General features: G+C 39.2%; 1 protein-coding gene across 12 annotated transcripts in view; it reads right to left on the reverse strand.

Moving 5' to 3' along the window:
* The window catches only part of rbfox1 (RNA binding fox-1 homolog 1), a 460,574-nt gene that overhangs the window by 70,815 nt on the left and 376,541 nt on the right, over positions 1-13,218 (reverse strand). For 10 of the 12 annotated variants that reach the window (XM_076751986.1, XM_076751987.1, XM_076751988.1 and 7 more), the window contains 2 exons: positions 1,640-1,786; positions 1,386-1,439 (listed from right to left, as the gene is read on the reverse strand). In XM_076751986.1, the coding sequence (XP_076608101.1) occupies positions 1,386-1,439; positions 1,640-1,786 (201 nt within the window). The remainder of the gene's footprint in view (positions 1-1,385; positions 1,440-1,639; positions 1,787-13,218) is intronic. The other 2 variants (XM_076751995.1, XM_076751985.1) reach the window with 1 other exon arrangement.

Here is a 13,218-nt window from a genome sequence, read left to right on the forward strand (position 1 = left end):
AGACTGAAGCTAAGCTCCATGTTCCAGGCAAAACATTGAGTTTGGCTAAAGTTAGCCTGTACTCTGATATAGCAGCATCCAGGACCAGCTTCCATGCAGTGGATGTTCCAATCCTGACTGGGCTTTTACTCACATGACCTGTAACACAAAATAATATACAGTAGGTAGCTAATTATGAGCTCCTTGGCCTTGGAAGTAATGCAAGGTTACTATTGCAGGTACAAGAGCCCAATGTACACTGCTGTGTCGTGTTCAGAAATCCGAAGCTTGACAGGCCTGCTGTCTTTTGTTACATTTGCTAAGCAATGATTGGACAATTGCTTATCGGGGGAAGGGTTTATTGAATGGTCTCTTGAATTCATGCAGAATATCAATTAGCTTAGGTATTTCACTAAGTTAAAAAAGAAAACATTTTTAATTTGAACAATGGAAAAACTGCAATACTGTTTGTCAGACATTTTATTCACAACTGTTAGTTATTGGAATTGAAGGTTTCCACTGTTTTCTCCCATCCGTTACCGACACTGTCCTGGTAAATTCAGGCCTTGAGGGTAATCCCTCAGTAATAAATGGCTGCTTTTATAGCAGGGATGTCTGACAATTGCATACATTGTAGTTAGACTTAAATGTTGTACGGCAATGTTGCCATATTGCAAGGTGATAGGGCAAATAGGTTCCTGTGATGAAGTAATAATAGAAGAAATTAAATCTATCAAATGAATGAAGGGAAAATGAAATCTTTGATTCTTTATGGCATGGCATCAACAATAAGAAAACAAAGAGTACAGTAATAACAGGAACCATAGCACATCACCCAAAACTAAGAACACAAAAACAGCACACAACAATAGTCTTCTCTGAAAATCGCTGAAGAATTCAAGGATTTAAAAAGAACTTCAGATTTGATAAACAATAGTCTACCTAAGTATAGAATATGTTGTAATTGACATAGTTTATAATTTAGTATATCATGGACTGCATATACCTTGCTGCATTGTAGGTCAGCATTTTGTTTTGTGAGGTTAAAATATCAGGCCTTTTCCAATGAATGGTCTCATCTGAACGTGTGTTCTCATAGACTTGTTAAAAGTCATCAGTCGTGAATCAAACGCAGTCCCAATTTCAAATCTGCATTTAGTCGTGTCCATGAAGGACATCCAAATGGATAAATGTTAAAATTTTGTTTAATCAAATGTCATTGTATACCCAAATTCATTCTGTTTTTTTTATGTTTTTGGGTTGTTTTTTTTTTTTTTTTTTTTTTTTTAGAAACAAAGCATCTAGATTTGTGTGGTGATTGACCAGAAAAGTCTGCAACAGTTACTACAAAGTAAAAATAAAAATAATTCACAGACTTACTTAGAAAGAATAGAAACAAAATGTACCTTAGAACCGCGCTCGTTGAAGATGATTTCCACATCTAAAATTTTTCCAAATTGCTGTAAAGAAACAAAGACAAAAAAAGAAATACTGAGTGATCATTTGTTAAATCTTCTGACATATTTTTTTGTTATCAATTGAACACATAATTAAAAACCAACTGTTTTTCTTTCTTATTTTTGCTAACCGAAAAGTTTTCTAAAAAAAATTGCCTTGGGATGTCTCAGATTTCAGAAATGTCAGATATTGTCATACTTACACCAAACATTTGCCTTAGGTCTGGGTCTCTAAACCTGAAGGGGATGTTGGAGACATGAAGTCTCTTGGGTTGGACCTTGCCGTCTGTGCTTTCAGGTACAGTCTGTGTTGATGACTGGCTGTCTGTCTGGGCAGCATCATCTGTCTGCTGGAAAACACACAATAAAGGACATAAAGGATGTATATATTCTGTATATCTGACTTTTAAAATGCCAGAATGCCTATCCAAGGCACACCCAAAACAAACTGAAAGTTGTTCTTGAAATATCTGGACTACATGAATAGTTTTGGTCTGAAGTTTTATTCTCAATAGTCAGGATCACTATAAGTGCTACTTTCATTGAGTGATAGAAGTTTTAACACACTTTTTATTTCTGCCTGAATATATATGGAATATAAGTCTGCAGATTACTATATCTAGCTTTATTAGCTGCAAAGACACAATGGAACTACAGCATGGAGCCTTACCCTATGCCAAGTTCAATAAAAATTGACAACAATACCACCAAAAATGAATACTTTACAAATGTTTTTGTCATGGTATGTCTAAGCATTCTCCAAATAAAGGCCATTTACTATATTTATCAAATAACAATTCACCAGCAACACCCTCCTCACACCACTTAATCCCCCTCCACTCCACATCAGAAACCACATACCACTACCCCCAACTCACTCAGCAGGAGCAACCCCCAGCCTCTCCATAATAGCAGATCAGGTGGGGAAGGAGCTAAGAAAGATGAAGGTGAAGAATGCTACAGGCGCTGATGACATCAGCTCCAAACTGCTCAGGGACTGTGCAGATTAGCTCTGCAGGATCGTTTTGCACATCTTCAACCTTCTTCACTCTGGAGAGAGTTCCAGCCTTGTGGAAAACTTCCTGTGTGGTTCCAGTTCCAAGGACTGTGCACCCTAGAGAGCCCAGCGACTTCAAACTGGTAACATTAACTTCTCACCTGATGAAAACCATGGAGAGGATCACGTTCAACCACCTCTGTCACATGACGAGCAGCGAGCTGGGCCCCCTACAGTTCACATATCGATCAGGCATTGGTGTGGAAGACACAGTCATCTGCCTACTTCACCAATCTTTCCTACTTAGAGAACACTGGGAGAACTGTGAGGGTCACGTTTTTTGACTACTCCAGTGTCTTCAACACAATCCAATCATCACTGCTCAGGGGGAAGCTGAAAGAAGCTGGAGTAAACTGCCATTTGGCTGTGTGGACCATTAACTACCTCACCAACAGACCACGGTGTGTGAGGCTTCGCAAATGTGTTTAAGAGGACTTTCCGTTGGAGTGTGGAGGACACTGTTTAAAACATTATGACACTATGGTGGCATCTGCAATTTTCTATGCACTTAATTTCCCAGTGTGGGATCAATAAAGTGTTATCGTACCTTATTTTATAGATATCTATATGTATATGCAGGAAATCTATATTTTTGGCAACTATATTCACATTTAGGATAACTATCCCTATATTTAAGCAATATATCTTTATATTGAGGCCATTTACTACATAATTTCAAACACTATGTAATATCCCAATTTACAGTGAATTCCTTGATTTGGTTATCCACTGAAGAAGCATTTCCACCTCTTCAGAATTTCATTGGCTATTTGAAGCGCCAGTCATTGACACATTTGCACAAAATGACAAGCAGTCCACTCTTTACACAAAAGAAGAAAGTGAGGCACCTCCTTTCACTCTTCTTGGCTAATGTCGGATGTTTACGTGGCATGTAAGATAGTAATTGGTCAAGTGAGGTGTCAATTGAAAGGTCAGATTGCAGCAGCCATTTTGAGACATATCACACATGCTTACTAGAATTATAATGGAATAAACTTGAAAAATTGCTAATTTGGCTAATGTGAAATGATAAAACAGCTTTTCATTGATTATTATGGTGTTTTGGACAAAATATTTTGCTGGATTGGATCGCATGGACCTTTGCCGATGTAACAAGATTATTTTTGTGTGAATGTCATCGATCAGTGGATTACAATGAGACTTCATCAGTGAGTTGTCTCAATCTTATAATCGTTCATTTGTTTATTGTTGCCGTTAATTGTACTTTAGCTTTCCAGTGATGCATGGAATCATACATAGACTGATGAGTCCAGTAGTATGCAAGATTATCTGTAGCCAGATCAAAAATACACATGGACAGACGCACAAGCACAACTAAACAATGATCCCCTCTAGGCTTATGCCTGGTAGAGATAACAACTATCACAATCTAATGGCCATATTGGTATTAAATATATGTGTACAATGGTCTCCACAGGATGAACCACTTTGATTTTAATTATGCCTTTATCTGTATCTTCGAAATCAAAATAAATTTAAGGATTATTGAAATATTACATTACATTTTTTTGAGTTTGTAAATTATGTGTACAGTCATGTCATTATATAGACTGATCCCAGTCTATAGCATACATTGCGGTAGCAATTCTTTCCATTCTTTCAGAGAAATTCAAGTGATTCTGTCATTTAAACCCCAAATAATACATGGAAAATCTGTGACATTGCCTTGCATCCTTAGTCATGCCTACATATCTGACTCACTCTGAGTTGCACACCCTGGATTTGAATGCATTTACTGAATATATGAAAAGGGCGTGTTCAAGCAAAAATCAGCTGCTAAGTTCCCTTTAATGTCAGGTTGTTTCTCACATTAATAACTCATATTGTAAAGCACATTATCAGATCTCAGACCACAGATACTTAGAGCCTATGAATTACGCGGTGCATGAGACAAAATGCAACCAGAAGGAGTTTTAAAATAGACAACACACAAGTATAACAGATGGTCATCATGCACATACAGAGTACCAGCAGCAGTCTGTGTGTGTACTTTAGCTCTCAGTGTAAGTGAGATCAATGGCTGTTAAATGCAAGAGAGGACTCCACAGTCACAGCCAAGTATGTGTACACATACAATGAAATCTGACTCTGGATTAAACATTGTACTCAATGTATTACATAGATTAAACAATAAAACAATAAATAATAGTGATAATAAGAAAAACATACAGACAAAAGGCAAAAAACTGAACAATAAGCCAAGTATTATGTAAGATAGTCCATAATGCAATAAATAAATAAATAACTTGCCTAAAAAAAATAAATTAAAGATACACCTAACTGATACAGTCATGGTGTTGGTCCAAAGAGGTGTTAATTATTGAATGCAGAGTGTGTGTGACATTATTTGGGAGGGTTTCTAGTGATTGTGCTTTGAAGAAGGCTGCCATACCTATGTATAACGTACAAAAATCGTGATCCTACAAGAACAATACAATGTTTTCCATTCTTGTTTTGTGATTGTTTTGCTCACAAACAGTCCTAGGCTTGAAGCCAGTTAAAAATACACTGTTTGGCTTTGTGTGTGTGTGTGTGTGTGTGTGTGTGTGTGTGTATGGTTGGGGGGGGGGGGGGGGAGTTCTGTGTTTGTGTGGGTGTGCTTGAAAAGAAGCAGCATAAGGCCAGCAGACTGAAAGTCTTCCACGCAGCGCCTAGGTATATACTGACACATATGGAAAGGAGTGTACAAACACAGCAGCGACTGCCATCTGTGCTGAGCTTCTCGTCGGTGGCGACATCCGCCTACACTCGCAGTGAAGAAATAAAACAAACAAACTGTGAGACAAAGCATCTCATCTCATCCCTTTTGGCATCAGAAACTGATATGAGAGGCCAGGCCAGGCTGAATGTGGAGCAGTTTCAGACATATTAGAGATATCTAACTGAGATGATGGCTACAATCAGGTTCTTAGAAAGAAGACAATAAAATATAACCTGGAGAAATACTGCAGAGAAAAGGCTGACTTTTACAGAAAAACATGTATTTCAAAAGTCCAATCCTGATCCCGAAAAAAGTTAGGATACTGTGTAAAATCTTTGTTGACATATACTCTACTGACAACAGTACAAAGACAATATATTTACTGCTTTACCTTATCAACTTCATTGATTTTTGTAAATATATGCTTATTGTGAATTTGATGCCAGCAACACATTTCAAACAAGTTCAGGAGCAACAAAAAAGATGGAAAGTTGTGTAATGCTGAGAAAATGGAACATTCCACAGGTAAACAGGTTAATTGGTAACAGGTGTAAGTATCATGGTTGGGTATGAAAGGGGTATCCTCAAAAGGCTCAGTTGTTCACAAGCAACAATGGGGCAAGGTTCACCATTTTGAACACATGACTGTGAAAAGGATATTACCACATGGGCTCAGGAACACTTTGTAAAACTGTTGGTAAACACTGTTTTCAAAGATTGCATTCTGTTTTATTTACATTTTGCACAGTGTCCCAACCTTCCTGCAACTAGAGGTATAATTCTTTGCCCTCATGCATATTCATAAACTGAAGAAAAACAGAAAGAAAAACAGGAACATTCAATCCAAAGCCCTACTGGAGCTATTAGACCCTGCAAAGTTCTATATATATTACATACACATATTAACACATTGGACAGACCACAGATCATGCCAAGCTCTGGAAAAACTAATTCGACCTTGAGTAAAGATTGCTTTGTCCAGCGTACGTGGTGATATTTTTCACAATTTTCACAGAGGCCTACCAGAACAAGGACCGAAATGTGAGTACCTATAGAATCATTAAAATCAGAAAGGTTTGTTCTATCAGGAGCATGAATGTTTTCAGCAAATTGGTAATCTGTCCATTAAATTATAAGATATGTTTTGTGCAGGAAGACGAGAGGACTGCAAAAATTCCAGTAGCTCTGTGAGGCTGCACTTAAGGTGATGTTCACCACGTTTTTGCCATGGTCACCAATTTTGTTTAGCATTAGTTTGCTAACATATACTAATTAGCACTAAAAAAGGCACAGCCAAGGCTGATGGGGATATTATTACTTTAACAGTCACATTTTTGAAGACATCCCTTTAATAGTCATAGTCTGGGGGGTTGGGGGGGGGGGGGGCATGCTTCTTTTCTCCGCTTCTATCTCATCCCGGCAAGTCCTTCCTCCGCGGCAGACTGAAAGGAGTCGAAGTGACCAACAGACAATCCCATCCCTAAAACCTCACCACTTGGTGGTGTGGGTTATGGGGGTTTTCAGTGTTGAGGGCATTCAATCATTAATATTTTTTTTCCAAGATGGTGGCAAGTGGCAACTAGTTACAGCAGCTCTGACTGTTTCTCATTATCTTAGTGTGTTTTCATGCTTTTCTCATGTTTTTTCCATCACTAGTCTTGGTCGATCTTGCGTACGATTTGCTTTTTACAATTTGTTGGATTACTTGAAACAACATCAGGAGATCCAATCAGTCACGCCTCCATTGTTTACACACAGAAACAGCTGATAGCACTGTGCAACATGAACATACTCCCAGTGGAAAGAGATCCCCATGGAAATAGAGAGAATGAGGAGGGGATGCAGAGCTGGGGTGAAGTGCCGTGAGAAGAAAAGATGGTATAAACCATCCACCCCATCTCTTATTATAGGGAATGTGAGATCTCTCCCTAATAAGATGGAAGAGTTAACACCGCTAACCAGACTGCAGATGGAGAACTGGGAATGTATTATTATGTGCTTCGCGGACTCACATGCTACACTGGAAAATTTTCAACTTCTGAGAGCGGACAGGAGAGTGGCGGAGTGCGGTAAGAAGAAAAGTGGGGCCATCGGGATGTTGTAGACACAACAGATGGTGCAACCCAGGGCACAACAGTATTAAGCAGCTATGCTGCACAAAACACATAAAGCTGCTAGCTGTTAACATTAGGCCATATTATTTCCCAAGGGGGTTCTCATACATCATTGCAATAACTGTGTACATCCCCCCCGTCGGCCGATGCAGCAGCAGCATGCAAGCCCCTGCACAATGTGGTTTCAGAGCTGCAGGCCCTCCTCCTCATCTCTGGTGACTTCAATCATGCTTCCCTGTCCTCAACTCTCCCCACCCTCACCCAGGATGTTAAATACCACACCAGAGAAGGACACAACAGAACACTGGACTTACTGTATGCAAGCACTAAGGTTGCTTGCAGTCCTTCACCCCTCCCCCCACTGGGCACTGAGATCACAATCACAGATCTGGTTTGTCCACTCCCTGCATTCATACCTTTGGTCAAGAAACAACCACCAACCATAAGGTATGTGATAAGATGGTCAGAGGAGTCAGTATGGCACTAAGGGACTGCTTTGACACCACTGACTGGAAAGTGTTGTGCAGTCCACACAAGAAGGACACTGACAAATTAACAACCTGCATCATGTACTACATTAACTTCTGTGCCTACCAGGAAGGCCCCATGTTTCCCAAATAATAAACGCTGGGTGTCCCCAGAACTGAAAGCCCTATTGAATTAGAAGAAGAGGGTCTTTAGATTAGGGGAGAAATGAGCTGAGGAAGGTGCAGAGGGAGCTGAAAAAGCAGAGAAGGAGAGGCAAGGACAGCTACAGGAGGAAACTGGAGGAGCACCTTCAGGGGAACAATGCCAGAGAGATTTGGAGTGCCATGAAATCATCTCAGGCCACAACAGTGACAGTGGGAGGGGCCCAGAATCTGGAGACCCAGAATGGGCAAATGAATTGAATCAGTTTTTCAAAAGATTTGATTCTACAGTCTGGAGAGAGTCCCAGCCCTGTGGAAAACTTCCTGTGTGGATCCAGTTCCAAAGACTGTGCATCCCAGAGAGAGCAGCCACTTCAGGCTGGTAGTCTTAACTTCTCACCTGATGAAGATGATGAAGAGGATCATACTGAACCTCAGTCACCCGATGAACAACCAGCTGGACCCCCTACAGTTCGGATATCAATAAGGCATTCGTGTGGAAGACGCAGTGATCCATCTGCTTCACAGATCCCTCTGTCACCTGGAGAGGACTAGGAGCACTGTGAAGGTCATGTTTTTTGACCTGACAGTGCTTTGAAAATAATACAACCATCACTGCCAGAGGGAAGCTGGAAGGAGCTGGAGTAGACTGCCACCTGGCTGCGTGGACCATCACGACTGTGCCTGATGTGGTGGTCTGCAGCATGGGTGCTCGGCACGGGACAGTGCTCCCTCCTTTCTTCTTCACCCTCTACACATCAGACTTCAGACACAACACTGACAACTAGGGATGAGCAAGTACACCACTATCTGTATCTGTATCTGTATCTGTTCAACCATCTAAATTATCTGTATCCGTATTGGGGTGGGGCTTAAATCGGTAGATTATTTTAAGTCTGAAATTGATATACAATAAAAATATTAATATAGGCTACCTTGTGTGTTCAGCTATATGTGTGTAAGTGTGTAAATGGTCTGTAAGACTGTTTATTTTTTAATGATCTGTGTGAACTTGGTGATTCATGCAAACATCCAGTGATGGCAAACAGGGAAATAATATGTCAGCTTTGTTCACTGTATTCTTCTCAAAAGCACCGCGTTCAGTACGAGCAAAGTTTTCCAACTGACTTTATATCACCAGCCAAACTAAGAGCAAGCAGACGGTAAACAAAAAAAAAGAAAAAAAAAAACCCCGACCGGAGTGGAGGCAGTGACCGACGCGACACGAGCCGTTTTCAGCTCTGTCTTGTCAAATGCACCGTGTACAAACCGAAATAGAGGCGAACTGAAGAAAACCTAGGGAGTACTGAAGAGAGCAACGTGAGCTAGAGACGTGTCTGTGTAGGGAGGGGCGGGCACTGTGTGTGACTGGCCAATCACAGAGCGTTAAGACAGTCAGTTACTCAATGAGGATTTTCCTTCAGCACGAGCACGGATAGTGACGAGTTTTACTCGTATCATGCTCGTACTCGTCAAAAATGCTTTATCCGTAACGGATACTCATCTGAAATAAGTATCCAGCTCAACCCTACTGACAACTGTTACATCCAAGTTCTCTAATGATAGAGCCATCGTTGGAAGTATATCACAGGGGAACATACTAGAATATAGGGAGGCCATCACCAGCTTTGTCAGCTAGAGTGGACTGAACCACCTACACATAAAGAAGACAAAGGAAATGGTGATAGACTTCCACAGGAATGCGCCATAGATAACACCAATGAACATCCATGGTTTGGACATTGAGATTGTGAATGAATACAGATACCTGGATGTTCACCTTAATCCTTTGGAGCATGTTTGTTATTATTTTAAACTTCTTATGACTCCGTGGTGGCATCTGCAGTTTTCTATGTAGTGGTCTGCTGGGGTTGTGGGAAAATATCAAGGAGGTGGGTGACAGGAGGATATTAGTCAAGCTGACATCAATCATGGACAACCCAGCCCATCCCCTCTATGAGACAGTGGGGGGCTTAAGCAGCTCCTTCAGCAACAGACTGCTGCATCCATTGTGTAAGAAGGAACGGTACTGCAAGTCCTTCATTCCATTTCAGCATCACACAACCTACTGTTTATGCGCTTTTGTTATTTATGCTGATATATACTCACATCCATTACATCTTGTGCAATTTTTCACTGTGTTGCGTATTTTTTTCAACTGTGCAATAGTACAAACACTGAATTTATTATCCATGTTTGATTTGTGCAATTCAATGTTGTTTTTAAAGCAACAGTATTTCTCAAGTGCACTTCAGTTTATAGCATCGGTAAATTACTACTTTTTATAATCTGTGAATAATGTAGATATACGCAGTTGCTTTTTTTTTTTTATTGTTGATCTTTCAAATGCCACTGTTTTTATATATTTTTTAGTATTTTGCTGGCTGTAACAACTTAATTTCCCGGCGTGGGATCAATAAAGTTTTTCATCTTTCATCTTATCTTATCTATCTTAAACTCGAATGTGGTTCATCAGCTATGAGGAATGAATGTAATGCAAATTTATATTGATCACCCATTAAATTATATCTTGTGTGAAAAGTTGATATTTTTAATTGACATTAAATGAAAGGGCTCATCCTTAGGGGAGCATGAATGTGTTCAGTAAATTAGCAATTATATTTTTATCCAATGCCATCAATCGATTGGGTTCTCTTAAAAGCGGAATAATGCAGATGTATCACACTAGAAAGGGCAGAAATATATTCTTCTAGGAGAATTTCAATCTCCAGCAAAGAATGAAATTATTTTTTCATTACATTTCTCTTTTTTTCACACTTTGTCACCCATGTCACTTTTGTTTCCAGAAATGGGCAATTCAATGTGTCTGGATGGTAATGCACTTTTCCATGTACAGAAATAATGTGGGTATAAAATGACGGTTTGATTGTGAGTTTACAAAAATCCATTTTCTCTCTCTCTTAATTACCCTCCTTTCTCTTTCACTGCATACACTGTGGGGCTCACAGTGAGGGGGAGAAGAGGCTGACGTTCTCCACACAACAACCAGATGAGGTCATTCCTTCAGGATGCATACACAGCACACACACACACATGCACACACACACACACACACACACACACACACACACACACACAACAGAGAGAGAGGGAGAGAGAGAGGCAGAGGAATTCTACCTCTAGCCACAAACATTATGAAAATAAGTCCATACATTTGCAGGTTTTTACAACTTGTTATATGCTTTTCCCAATATGGGTTATGGGTTATATAGGTTAACTTTTTCTAACACTTGTAATCCAGCAAAGCACACTGATATTTTATTGCATTTCATTATTGTGATAACAAACATGCTTGGTGTGTAACATTTTTGTGAGTGAGTGCAACTTTCATCCATAAATATCTCCAAATTTTGAAATGATTTTTTTTTATAATCTCTGACATTTGTGTCCAGAACTATTATAGTCACTGTTATGAAGCGCCACATGTCACAAATCTCATTTGCAGGCAGATAACAGTTATACTATACTGATGAATCGGTTTAATTTGGCACATGAGAATGAGGTACATAAATTGAGGTAAATGGATTGGATAACACTTTGAATTTATAGTGTAATTTCCCAACATTTGCCTTGTCATTCCTCTAAATGTACGCTGTAATTTTGTCATATGAATCTGTACATATAACATACCAGTTCCTACTGGTACGTAAATGTACAGTGGAAGAAGGTAGTAACAGCTGGGAATTTTAGAGGAAAGATTAAACAGCATATACTGTAAGTATTTTTGGAAGTACTGGGTATCTACGGTATTTTAGAGGAAAGACTAGGTACTTGGTACTACCAGGGACAGTTTTGGTTAACAGAGCCACACAGTTTCCAAGAATGACATCCTACAGTACCGATGAAGTTATTATAGTAGAAAATATTTCTCAATTATGTGATGTATATACAGTATGTATTTTGTATGTAAAAACAAATGATTTGATCTTTTCTCACTGCAGTTATGACAAACATTTACAAAAAACATTTACATCTGGTCCTTTGGCAGGCGAGCTATATACCTCAGGGATTTATTATGCATAGGTATTCTACTTCATTGTGTGATTTGGAATAAGAGTCAATAATGTTTTTTTTTTTTTTTTTTTTTTTTTTTTTTTTTAATTTATTGTACGCTATGAATGTAAACACATTCAGTTGGTGAAGATGGACATTCTTTTGACAATCAGGATTCCATTGTGAGAACAAGTCAAGAAATAGGTCCTTCATTCGTCCACCATTGCAGCAGCTCAGAAGGGGGAGGCTAGAATAGACAACAAACTTATCTTTCTCAAGCACACAGCTATGGAAGGCTTGTATTGTCATCCAAGGAGTCATGTAATAATGTCAGAGAAATATATGAATATAAGTGTATCAGCCACAGCTAATTGTTAGATGATGTGCAGAGGAATACAATATTTATGTTCATTCTTGTCATTACACAAAAGAATAAGGTAAGGACACAAAAGTCTTGTGATCTTTGAAGACCACATCTATTGTGCACTATTGGCATTTGTCCTGCACTCATAATGCTTTGTGTCTACACTCATAAACACACATAATGCTTTCACATGCACTCTATCAATAATCAAGCAACATTATAGATGTGACTTATAATGAGTTATAACTTTAAGTGTCTTGTAGATCCTCTTTAGTAGTTATAAACAAGAGTTTGACAGATGGGGCTTATAATGCATTATGATTACCAATACTAAGTTATACACACCTCAGCAATCAACTTTAGTAAGAACTCATGGAATGCTACTGTTACAACTGCAGTTGTAATTTTTGTGTGTTCTGCGTTTCCTTGTCTGTGTTGATGTAGTTTTCTTTATGCAGATTGGAGTGTGTCATTGCTGAGAGGTGATAGGTCAGTTGTTTTCAATCCTGGCTGGCAGATTGGCTGTTTCTGGAGGTACCTGCTATAAAAGGGTCCAAGATAGCGGTCGGCGGCTGAACAGCAGCAGGTATTCCTAATCTCCTTCTTCTCCCAACCGGCCACACGTTGCATTGCATTTTTTTTTTGGTAAATCCAGTGATGTTCTTTTAGAAGTGGTGGACTGCCAGTTTTGTTAAACCATTTCTTATCTTCTGTTTTTGCTTAGTTAGGGAGGTAAGTCTTGTGTCTTTTGGTTCCTTTGTTTTTGTTAGGTAAGCTATATCTTCCCCAGTTAGAACTGTTTTGTTTGTTGTTTTGGCCTTGGTCCACCCTGAAGCCATTAATTGCCTTGAACCTTTTGTTCATTCATTTTCTTTTGTAAAT

The sequence above is a fragment of the Chaetodon auriga genome, chromosome 16, assembly GCF_051107435.1.
Source record: "Chaetodon auriga isolate fChaAug3 chromosome 16, fChaAug3.hap1, whole genome shotgun sequence".
NCBI lineage: Eukaryota > Metazoa > Chordata > Actinopteri > Chaetodontiformes > Chaetodontidae > Chaetodon > Chaetodon auriga.